This window comes from Lissotriton vulgaris, chromosome 2_1 (assembly GCF_964263255.1).
Source record: "Lissotriton vulgaris chromosome 2_1, aLisVul1.2, whole genome shotgun sequence".
NCBI classification, from domain to species: domain Eukaryota; kingdom Metazoa; phylum Chordata; class Amphibia; order Caudata; family Salamandridae; genus Lissotriton; species Lissotriton vulgaris.
In genome coordinates, this window is record NC_141687.1 from 1,514,753,158 (window position 1) to 1,514,765,968 (window position 12,811).

The 12,811-nt window shown below is 45.7% G+C and overlaps 1 protein-coding gene across 3 annotated transcripts in view; it reads left to right on the forward strand.

Moving 5' to 3' along the window:
- The window catches only part of TTC12 (tetratricopeptide repeat domain 12), a 377,867-nt gene that overhangs the window by 202,113 nt on the left and 162,943 nt on the right, over positions 1 to 12,811 (forward strand). For all 3 annotated transcript variants that reach the window (XM_086957373.1, XM_086957375.1, XM_086957374.1), the window contains 3 exons: positions 6,862 to 6,931; positions 8,190 to 8,278; positions 8,789 to 8,957. In XM_086957373.1, the coding sequence (XP_086813499.1) occupies positions 6,862 to 6,931; positions 8,190 to 8,278; positions 8,789 to 8,957 (328 nt within the window). The remainder of the gene's footprint in view (positions 1 to 6,861; positions 6,932 to 8,189; positions 8,279 to 8,788; positions 8,958 to 12,811) is intronic.

Genomic DNA, 12,811 nt, shown 5'->3' on the forward strand with positions numbered 1-12,811 from the left:
TTGGTCCAGACTAGAGTGACTGAGCGAAAGGTTTTGCAATTTTTGCAAGCATGAGTCCAGATAGAACACTTCAAAAGACATTATGGACAATCCCAGAGGACTGCACTAAGTTGATAGAGCTATTGCTGACTAGAATCATGGGAGTTTCGCCAACCGTGCAATCTTAGTTAGCTACACAGACAGACTAATAAGAATAATCTAGTAATACCACAGGGAGTCATAGTAGAGGCAGGATAAGAATTTAGATACAGTCTACAAGAAGAGCAAAGACAATTTTGAAAAAAGTCAAATGAGGAACGCTAGGAAAAATAGGTACTAGTCTAAAATGAAAACTTACTGGGGCCAGCAGAGGAGCCCTCGCCTGCCCGATCCTGGCCCTGTTGATGAACAGCATCCGCCGCCTGCTGCTCCTGTGTCCTCCTCTCGCCCCTGGGGGGAGCTGACGTACAACATGAAAGAAAGAACAGAAAACATGGATGATTGTTGCTTGTCAATGTCAACCAAATCAAACATTTCAAAAGAACAATAACAAAATATTTCTGCGAAATTATATTGATTATGGTTACTTTTCATTTATATGCGGACCTGTGACTTCGAAAGTCACGTAACTCACTAAACAAAGTACTGAAACGTTCACCTAGGACTGGCAGGCAGCAGTCCGCAGGCAAGACGCAAAGTGACAGACAAACTCCATTGTGATTTCAGTCAGATCAGTGACAACACTAACAGTTGCCTGCTACATTACCAGTCATTTAAATAGTCAAACTATCAATCCACCGCCACTATTTTTCTTATTGTCAGGGTTACAAAGGAAGGGGCAGATTTAAGCCCTTGCGGCTCTTTTGCGCCGTTCTTGCGTGACTTTTGTGACGCAGCAGCTAAACAAAAAAGGGCGCCATGGTGCGGCGTATAATATTATAACAACGTGACGCATTTGGGAGATGCATCCCGTTATAAAGCCCTGCGCCATCAGGGGGCGTTCCGGCGCAAGGGAGGGCATTCCTGCGCTGGAACACATCCTAATAGTGGCTGAGGGAAATCTACAAAATATCAATCAGTCACCTTTAGGACAATGATGCTTGAAGCAGACGTACGGCTTGACCCAGCATTGGGGAGATAGGGTACCCCAGAGCATTGATGGAGCTGCGCCATCGTTGCGACGCAACTCCAGCAGTAAAGCTTCGGTGACGTTTTGGGCCCATGGTGCGCCGCATTGCAAATATGGCGCACCATGTTTGGTGGTGGTAGCGGGCCGCACAATTAATGGCGCATCCCTGCTACTTTGCAGGGATGCGACGGTAATTGCAATTCTGCCCCTTAGGGGCATACTTACTTACGCGTTCTGGCGCATCTCCAGAGATGCGCCAGATCAAATGCGTCACGCAAAACTACCCTTGCGACACGGCAGATGTGCCTCATTTACAATGCGGCGCGCCCTGGCGCAAGGGTAGGCACTTGCGTGAGGCATCTCGTCACGTAAGAGCGGCGCATCGCTGGAGTCACGTCGCCAACGCAATGCAACTCCAGTAATGCTCAGGGCCACCCAATACTTAACATGCTGTGTCAGTCCTTTCGCCTGCTTCGAGCAGACATAAGGAATTGAATTGACGTAGCAGCGTCGCAGAAGTGCCTGCGTTAAATCTTGTACATTTCACGCAGGCAATTTTGCGAGGCGCACAGCCGCTGGACCGCGGCGCCCACCCTGCGTACTAGGAACGCACCCATTGTGGTGCAGGCCCATGGCTTTATAACATGACGCATCTCCTAGATGCGTCATGCTGTAAATGACTCGCAGGGATGCGGCACGTTTACGCCGCTGTTGCGTCACGCAAGGCAACGTAAACGTGGCGCAAGGGGCTTGTAAATGTAATCTGCCCCCTAGTGTCTAGCATTACGCAGTTCTGTAAAGTACACTCATACATAATAGTTACTCAGGCCAATGAGACCACGAAATAGAAAACAAATAAGCATAGTAGCAACGCCACTGAGAAGGAGAGCAGTGCACCTGAAATGCACAGAAGATTTTGAAATATAATTTAACTACAATGTAATCGTCATCAGCGGCATTATTGGCTTGCTCCATGTAAAAAACAAATATTTCCAATACAACAACACAGAGCAGGAGAAAACATCATAGTAGTGAGTGATTAAATGGCTACTACTACTCACCAAGCCCGGGGATCTCCAAGCCGAGCTGGTCCAGCAGGTCGCGCTCGCGGTCCAGGAGGTCCGTCCAGCGATGGGTGACCTGGCTGTAGGTGCGCTGGACCCCGTAGAGGTGGGATATGGCCCAGCACACCTTCTCCCACCGCTTCCGGCGCTCCCGCATGTTGTACCCGCCGGCCGCGATCCTGCCGCCTCCCGCGATGGTCCTGGGCAGGCGGCGCTGGACGAAGTAGACCAGCGCGCCCACTTCCTCCGGGCTGAAGATCTCCCGTCGCGTCACCTGCTCCCCCCTCAATCTCCCGCATGCTGTCCTGCCACTGGGTCCAGCACTACTCCCCGCCGCCGCTGCGGCCCTCAAGTGCCTGGGCAGCTTCACGGCGCCTGGCTTGACCATGGTCTGGGCAGGTAAGGTAGGAAGAAGTAGAAAATTAAGAAAGAATAGGATAGGGAAGAAGAAAAGAGTTTAAAAATGTAGTTTAAAAGTAAAGAAAAATAGCAGAAAAGACAAAAATATACAGCTAGGAAAAGAGAGGGATAGATAAGAAGCAAAATCGTAAAAAAAAAACTGAAAACAAGCAAAGGATGGCAAAGATACCAAGAGGATTAAACACCATGCCCAGACACAGGAAATGAATGAAAAACAAGATGGCCGGCGCCCGTTCACGAGCGCAAAAGTAAGTTCGCGCGAGATTTTCCTCGCGATCTCGTGCGAACCTCTAGATTTCCCGCGCGATCTCGTGCGACCCTCTACTCGCAATGCGCTTACTGCGCGAGATTATACATAGCGGGCGGAAACGGAAATACGTCACGCAAACAAAATGGCCGCGCCCGTACTCGACCTTGGGGTAAATTCGCGTGTTGCGCTGCAAGCGGCTCGCGAATACTGCAAAAAAACTCGCGAAACAACAAGCCGCAAAAAAATAAAATGCTCATTCGCACGAATTGGCGGCTTCCGCGGTCGGTTTCGCACGATGCCGCGCCCCGCGAATAGCGCGAAAAAAAACGAAAAACGATTTCAGCAAAAGCAAAAGCAATGAGCAGGTGCAAAAGGTCAACCTCATGATTTGTAACGATTCTTTGTAGTGCTTCCTGAGGGGGCCCTCCAGAATTCGGTTGCCTGCTTGCAACTATTGTGTGACCCTGCTCTGACCTTAACTGTATGCCACAAAGGTCCTGATTTACAGCTAAAGGAGCAGACAAGCAGGTGCCAGGCTGGAACTTTAAATTCTTTCAGTGACACATTAATTAGCCCCTAATTCATTATTGTCAGTTGGGGCAGGGCAGGTGTTGTAACTAATTTTGCAACAATGAAAGCACTTAGCAAGTGCAAAAGATCACTAATCAGGGCGCACTAAGGAAGCAGGTGCCAGCTAAAAAAATATTCTGTGACACATTAATCAGCCCCAAATTAATTCAAGTCACTTGAGGCAGGGAAGGTGTGCTTTGCTTTGCCGAAAATAATGTACACTGGACAACCAGAGGGTGTGGTGATGAAACAGAGGGTGGCATGGGTGGGCCAGAGGGTGGCATGAGTAGTCAGAGAGTGGCAGTGGTGACAGAGAGTGGCAGTGATGAAGAAGAGTGTCCCAAACAGGCTGGACATGTAGAAACAACAAGTTCGCAAAACTTGCGACCCGACAGGTAAGTTCGCAAATTGCGAAATTGTAAAAACCCTCGCGAACTGGCAGAAACACGGGCGAACACAAAAAAAAAAAAATCCGCAAATTCGCGGGAATTCGCGGATTTTGCGGATTGCGAATCCGCAAATCCGCAAAATTCGCGAACGCGAGGTCCGCAAAATTCGCCCATGCTTACTGGTAAGTAGCATATTCCTTAGCCTAGCTTGGTGAGAGAAAGGGACAAAATTGAACGGGGCATCAAATAGACACCTGACAGACATCTTGGTTACCAGTTTGTCATTGTAATACTGAGACAAGTAGTGAACAGAGTAGTGTTTTAATTGTGCAACAATTTTGCATTGGAACTTTCTATAGACTATATCAGGATTGTGCTGCTTTTAACACATCCAGGCTAAGTCCGACAGCAGAGTAAGGTTTTACAAACATTTCACTGCCTAACTAGTTTAAAGATGCAGGACATACTGATACAATGCCAGCACAAGAGGAGTGTGAGTGTACTACATCTGCATAGACACCATTCTAGTGAAAAACCGCACAAGCCACACATTAAAGCAAATTCTGCATCTATCTTATATACGCTCCGAGAACCTGATCATGTACATACATTTGTTTTTGGTCGAACATGTATCCTCTGGTTAGACATACATTATATATTCAGGCTTCACTTAGGTGAGCTATTGCTCAGTGTACCCACCGGTCAGGCAGTAGACGCCTTTGCTAGGTCTTGGGTAAAAATGCTGCATCACTGAAAGACAAGAACCGCAGCACATCATTTCTGCCCGATTTCTTCTAAAGTTGCCACCGGTCCTGTGTTTAGGGCCCATGAGTTCCCATTTAAATATTTTGAAATTCTACACATACAAGATATGAGTTGAGTTGTTAGTTATAAAGTGCATAAACGCCCTAAGGCATATTGGTACTGAACTGACTAACATCAGAAAAGATATACAGATAATCAATACAAATTGGATCCTTCCTAAACATAGTGCACAGGCCAAGATGAAGTACATTCCAAATCGGTACAGCAACAAAAGAGAAGGGACATCTCCCTCTACCCTTCACTGAGTCTTTCTAAATCGGGGGGACTGATAGTAGGAGGAAAGAGCAACAATGCAGATATTGTTTAACCGTGAAAACGAATAAACATGCCTCATGGGGATTGTTTCATAATTGGCTCAGTGTGGAAAGCAGGATGTCTTATAGCAAACCCTATTTACCTGTATGGATATCTTTAAAATAGAAGCACAAAGGCCGATTTGGAGGCAGGGATAGTTTATGTTAATAGTAATTGCTTAGCTCTGTATTTCCATTATTATGGTCTGTGGAGTTCGAGTATCTTGTAGTGCATTGTACTTGTATTCATAAGTCCGTCATACTACTAAAGAGGTGCCAATGGCGCATTTTCAAAAGGGTAGCACGCTACTCTGTGGAGTGCCACAGATGGATCAGTATGTGTTCGTGGCGCGGCCTGTACGAGGAGCATTTTGATGCGTCAGGAACTGAGTTATGCTCTTAAGTTTTGATGCTATGCCTCTGAGTGAATTTGAATAAAAAATGTATGAAAAATAGGTTGCAGTGATTTTACCTGCTGGTTTACCGGCAAGTAAAATCAGTCTCCTCTATATGTAAATAGCTTTTAGATCACCCCAGTGGTATTCATGCTCCTTTAGGAACAACATTGGCAATCTTTAAAAAAAAATTCAATAATGCTTGGCATACTTTAATTTAAATAAAAAAAACAACAGCATTCCAGAATGAATAATGATGATCTTAGGGTGCCTCCGGCTGAAAATGAAGGGAGAGGTTGCCTCCTGTTCTATAAAGCCAAGGAAGAGAGTAAAATAAAAAGAAGCAGGCCTTCTCACCAGGGTGTCTGCTACCGATACTAAATGTAAATGTAAATGTGGGCAGTTGGTTAAACAGCAAATCTGATGACTGCTTCGGAGCAAGTATGCAGCTTTAATTGTTGGAGTCTTTTGAGTCTTTACAGTGACAAAAGTTTGTTCTTTTTTAGAGATAATGTAAGGGTTTTATTAACTGTGATAAGGAGTGAGTCCTTCTAAAGGAAACTCATTAATGAGTTTTATGCACTACATATAGTCTGATAGTGTATTACTGCAAATATATATATATAGCGTACTTGTTTTTATCATCCCCTCCAAGGGCCTGATATACCAAGTATAAGTGGCTGCACGTTGCGCACCTACTTTTTGCGAATGGAAAATAATTTAGCAAATTGGTCTATGTACTCATAGGTCTGTTCACAAAATTGCTAATCATAATGGGTCACAATATGGCCTATTTCATCAGTATTCCTGAGGTAGGGCACAAATTGCTACTCATTACGATTGGATGCCATCAGAGGGATGGATGGTGGCCTGTTGGGGTCAGCAGATCACCATGTCTGTGTTCGCGTTTAAATTAAAAAACACTTTTTTTTTTAAATGTAGCCTGTTTTTGTGAAATAGCGCTGCATTAAAAAAAGTATTTTTTTTCAAGTTTGTTTGAGAGTTGACAGTAGCCCCTTGGACCACTGCCTGTTTCCCAACAAACCTTTCTATTGACATTCACATTTGCTAATGTGATAACATCTCAACTCCATATTTGGTAACTTTTCAATGATTTGCGACCAGATTTCAGTTGCAAACCATTGATACATACAATAACAAAACGCTATTTTGTAAAGACGCCATAAACAAAACCCTTCTAAATAGTCTTTCATTATACCTTTCTAAACCTATCTGGCACTTTGGTAACCTGTTACAGATCGCAAAATGGGTTAAGTACATTAAAAATGCCATTTAGTGATCACAAACCCTGTGAGTTTACAAATAGCAGGCTTTATGACTGCAAATTGGCCAACCTGTAGGTAATATGTTTGATACTGTGTGTTATACAGAACAAAGTAAAGAATAAACCTAAATAACATTAGCAAAGCTAGATTACTTGTTTCTTAAGCAAGCAACGCTTGCAAGCAGATTTTATTGATTTTCATCATTACTTGGTGCATAAGGCATGTTGAGCTGGTCTGATGTATCATTTCATTTTATTTCAGGCACTGAACGCACCATATTCAGGACCTGTAATGGATTTAGTATCATTGGCGACAACAAGGTCATCAGCCGGTAAGGACATCTCTGAGCAGAGGAGCAGTGTTTGTAGTGCTTCGCCTCACAGGCAGCTTGTCATAGAAGCACGGTCACTAAACTTTGCAAGAAGTCAGGCTCATACAACCCAATCGTCCCATTCGATAAACCTCAAGAAGAGTTAAGTAAACCAGCCCTTATGGAGTGTGATCCAGTATGCACACAGGGAGTTATGCCTATTGTATATGATATTGTTAGAGCCGCAGTTTAACAAAGTCAGAAACTCAAGTTTTGACAAAACAAAGAGCCCTAATATACTCCGAAGCAAGAACGTCGTAATCCTGCACATTACACTTCTTCCCATCAGCCATGTCAGTGACTCAACGCCCCTTCTTGACACTGAAAAGCTTTCTTATACCATAATTGTGGTCGGATATGTATGCAATATTGTTCTATTGCTCAGCCATCCATTAATTTTATCAGGCCGCGGTTTGGCAGACTTGCATTTTTTTCATTCTACGAGCAATTTCTGCACGAATTTAACCCACAATTCTGCACAAAAGTAACACAGAAAGAAACACACTTCTTTCCTGAATTTCAGTGATACTTCTGAAATTTGGGTTTGCAGTTCTGAAACTCCGTATCAGCAGATTATGTGATTCCAAACATGCTGGAATCATACCTGCATCACTCTGCCTTTCTCGGCTGCATTGTCTAAGCTTCTGAAGCATGTATTCTTCTCAATATTTTCTTTTTAACTTTCTTTATTGGATTTTGAACAGAGGTGAGTTACAATAAGCAGAATTTCAATCTTATTACAAGAAAAAATCGACAATATACTTAGAAATGCAAGGATTTTATATGATTGGATTTGCATATACTTCACTGCTGCAACAACTATTCTCACTGGTACTACGTAGGCTCCCTTGTCCCCCTGCCTGCCTTATATGGAGAAGGAAACAGGCAGTGCAGCATGTGCCTTTAAGGAGAGCATTATTCTCAGTAGTGATCTTAACATAACACGCCGTGCAATTGTAAAGCTCCTTTTGACTCCCTGGGGGCATTTTAGGCTTGAATAGTAAATGCTTTGTTGTCACCCAACCTCGGAAGGATGAAAGGCTGAATGTAACCTCTTGAATTCACACCTGTGACCATGAGGCCAAACACAATTACTGGAGTGGATTCATTAATCCACTCGGCTACCAGACCCGGCATTAATACGCCCCTTGCTCAGTGCCTAGCTTTGTGCCGCTTTAGCCCACCTGAAATATGTTCATTACATGTATTCTTTCTGTAGGTGCCTGGAAAAAGATGGGAAAGATCCGATGGAAGTGGAACTTTGCGTAGCGGTCATCGCTCTTTGGCATGAAGTCTGCACAGAGAATGGTAAAATAGCTCTTAAATTCAGTTGCTGCCAAGTGCAGAATGGATTAATTGGATATGGGGTCATGCATTATTAATGTAGTAAAATGGTCATTAAATAATAACTACAATGATCATTTTAAGTGGGCGAGTTGGCAGCCTCTAGTATGTAGTGTTCGAATACTCTGCCATTTCAGGTCTAGAGTTGCAGGAAGGCCCAGACATGATGATGTTTATAGAGCAGGGTGCACAGGACGTAAACTCATTTTCCCATGTTAGTAACACTTTAATGGAATAAGGTTGCCAAAGATTTCATTAATGGGCAAATGCCTCAAGAAGGTGAGGGACTATAACAGTGGAACTTGAAGATTTGTGTTCATGTTCGCCCAGCCACACTTGATTTGAAGATATAATATATTGTTGATGCACTTTGACATCTTGGAGCAAGCCTACTCTGTCTTGCCTTCTCTTGTGCTGCCTTCGTAGAGTTTTCATTGAACAACAATGGGTGAGTATGTTCTTTTCTCATTTCAGATGAAAACCAGAGATTGTTAGTGACACACCCTAGTATAGAGGGATGCATCTTAGGCTTATTGTCATCTGGGGTGCCAGACATCCAGAAGGAGTGCCTGGACCTGCTTGCATACCTGGCACGAAACCAGAACGGGAGACTCCTGCTTATCAGTCATTTCGATCCCACCAGGTACGTTAATGACTTCCTATATAAACTCGGCAGCATTGTCTAAATAACTGCTCATTAAACATAAGATTTGTTATTTTTCCACTTACCGTAGCTGTGCAATAAAATACTGGTGACCTGCAGTGCAGTCTCCCTCATGCCACAGCCCACTCAACACTGATTGTAGTATTTGACCATGTTTTGGATCAGTCTCCCTTTCCCATGTTCCCACAAGACATGGCTTCTTACTAGGCCCTGCAGTCTCAGGGAGATTGGGGCCCATCACCCTCCTACCAGTGTCCTTTGAGCATGATCTTTGGCCATGTCCAGTGACCGCTTTGTCGCCGGTGTCTGGAAACAGAGAAAGGGTGGCGATTGATATTTATTTTAAAGGTTTTATATAGCGCTGGCTAGACCCGGAGGTATCAGAGCGCTTTACATGAGCATCAGATCATAGTTACAGGTTACAACGTTACAAAGGTTACACAGTTATTAGAGCATGGCAACATAGTTACTAGTAAGGTCAAGATAAACAATAAGCACAAATACGAAAGAGGAAAAGCAAGCAAGGGGAAAGATTCAGGGGAGGGAAAAGGAGCTGGGTAAGTAGACAGGTAATGAAGGCGGGAAAGAGGGGGGGAGGGTGAAGGACATCGCATGGAAAGAGGAGGGAAAGGGCAACGGGGACCCAAACCGGTAGACGAGTCAAAGCAACGTCCAAAGTCCAGTAAGCTATGATCCCAAGGGAAGTGGTATCACTTCCCTATCTCTGTTGCGGGAGGCTCCCTTTACGCAGTGGACTCTCTCAGAGGGGTCTCTGAGACTCCAAGGCCTACATACTGGATCCTTCCCCAAAAAGGGGAGAGGGAGTTCTTTGGCAAGGAAAGCCATACCATGCCTCAGCTGTGAGTCGCTCCCTTGGCGCAGTGGACTCTCTCAGCTGGTACGCTGAGACTCCAAATGTATAAATATTGGATCTTTCCCTGACAAGGGGAGAAGGAGTGCTTAGTCAAAGGGCACAGAGGACAGGGGGCTAGGCATAGTAGCAGGCAAGGCGAGAGATTCAGCGGAGAGAGGATAGGAGCTAGGAGCTGGGGAGGTAGACAAAGGGAGAAAGAGTAACAAATGGGAACAAATTAATTAACAAGTTATTATATAGCGCTGGCTAGAGCCGATGGAATCAGAGCGCTTTACATGAAGGACAATAATGTTGCAAATTACATCAGTTAAAAGTTACATAAGTATCAAGAAAAGCATTTAAAGAACATAGGGGACAAGGTGGATGGAGCAGGAAGGGTAAGGGGATAGGGTAAAGGGGTAGGAGGAAGACAGGACGTAGAGACGAGGGGAAAAAGTTACAAAAGATACCAGAAATAAACTTTTTAGGAGCATAGAAGAAAGGAAAATGGGGTGAGGAATGGAAAGGGGGTGAGGGCAAAAAGGGTGGTGTATAGATATAGCGGAGATGCAAAGGGAAAGTTTGAACAAGGTCCAGCTGGGTAGGTGACAGCCGAGGGGGAATCCTCGGCCCATCTCCTCCTCACCTATCAGGTAGGTCCACCCGGCATCGGTCAAATGGCTAGGTCTCAACAGAAAAACATTAAAGGGGAAGAGGGCGAGAAGAAGGGAGCGTAGACAACAACAGAGAGACAAAGGAAAGTCGGCCCAAAATCCGGCTGGGTAGGTGACGGCCGAGGGGGAATCCACAACCCATCTCCTCTTAAGCTAACAGGTAGCTCCACTGGACATCGGACAAATAGCAGGGTCTCTACGATAGAGGGACGTTTCAGAGTACATGTCCAGGAGGGAGAGCAGGATCAAGGTCAGGTGAGGGATGTGGTTAAGCTCAGGACGCTGACCAGTTATATTGTCCGGGAGCATTAGAGCATCATGAAGAGACCAACTGAGGCTGCCAACTTGAGGTCACCTTGGTGTTAAGTTCAGTCGGTCCCCAAAATTAACAAAGCATAGGGGGTGTAACCTATGCCGTGAATCGGTAGGAGGACAGGGCCAGTATCCGCATGTCTGCAGAGGTGTTCAGTGGCAGGTCTGGCGTGGCGTATCCAGAGTCATTCTGCAATAATCAGGGCTGCCTCCTGTTCTGCAGCCCCATTGAGCATACAAGCTCCTCTTGTACATAATTACATCAAAGAACCGGCACAGTAGCACATAAGGCTAGAACTCTATTCTGCGCCAACCTCATAAGCCTAAATCTAGTAGACCACAACTCCTGAACATTACTTGCAATAGTAAATAAACTTAAACTTAGTAACATTACCTGCAGTAGGGAATAAATCAAACCCAGACCACAGTAGGAAACATAAGACAGTAGGTAAAACCTAGTAAGCATAAAAACACATCAAAAAGCATAAATCAAGGTGCATAAATTACACTACAAACATTACATTTCGCAGCACCTATAAAAAGTACACTAGGGCCTTGCGCCCTACAAACCTAATAGTCCCCTGGGCCAACTGGCTATCTATATATCTCAAATGCCCTCTGTCCAAAAAGTCAGAGCGCGCTGCCAATTCAGCGACGGTCACGGGGGGGGGGGGGTCGCACTTGGCGCAAACCTAAACGTGGCAGCTGCCCACTACTTGCTGGGCAGCTGGGAATCTGCAATGAAGGGCCTAAACGTTGCAGATGGCACTAAGTGCTGCGCAGCTGTGCAGGTCAAGGTAGGGATGGGGTAAAAGAGTGTGTCTCATTCCTGGAGTAAAAAGACATGTCCCCTGAAATAAAGAAGAACCTAAACGGTGCAGCTGCCCAATACTTACTGGGCAGCTATGAAAGCGAAAATGCAGCATGGGCTCTTACTGGCCCTCAGGACAAATGTGTTCCCCTTTGGTGGAGCCACTCGGGGCTCAGTAAATAATTAATAAACCGCTGGAGCCATCTGGCTCTGACAATAATGTTGCCAAACGTTGGAGCCACCTGGGCTCTGTAGAACAAATAATGTCCACAAGAACGTGGAGTGCACTAGCGCTTTTTAAAATGAAGTATGCCCGAGGCTGGGGCAAATGCGGGAGAAAAACATGGGCCCCTCTGGACCAGCCATAGGATAATAGTGCCATTGTTGTAGCCACTTGGGCTCGAAAAGCGATTGTGCCCCACGTTGCAGCCTCCAGGGGCTCTGTCATCAACTACGCCCCCATGCACAATGAAAGAATGGGCTCCTCAGGACCCGGGTAAGCGGGGGCTAACCAACGGTGGAGCGGTCCGCTCTCATGGCGGACCCGCTCGGAATTTGTCCCTTGACCAGAACTACCCCGTCGCCTGAGCCCTCACTCGCCGTCTCTGGGGGCAGTTTCTTCTTCCCCGGTCTCTTCACCTGTGGCGGCACTTGTGGGGCTCTCTCTCCTCACGAGAGCCCTGCCTTAGACCTCAGCACTAGCGCAGTGTCTCAAACGTCCTCTTGCGCTACTTGGGCCTGTCACAGGCACCAATCTAGTCTCTCTACCACGGAGGCCCCTCTCCTCAGTGTCTGCACTCACTGCACAGCTGTCTGCCGTCCAGGGATGTCCTTCGTCCGAACCTAGTTATTCTCTGCTCAAATCATCGGTCCCCTCCACAATCTCCTTTCACCGCTAATGACCTGGGTTCAGGGCGTCCTCCCTCACAAGCTCACTCCGCTGGCCCCAGCTCCTCCCCTGTTGCCCTTTCATAGTGGAGAAGGCTCGAGACAGTGGAGCTGTAACCTCAAGATTCTGTGGAACTCCTGTACCAGGCAGGGAGCCTACTGCTTTTGTTTCCACCCTGGGCCCTCTTTTGAAGACTAACAGGTCACCCACAATTGCCATACCTTGTTAAAGAGTAGGAAAATGGGCATGTTTATTTTATTTAGCTCTCCCATAATGGCAGTTTACAAAGATTGT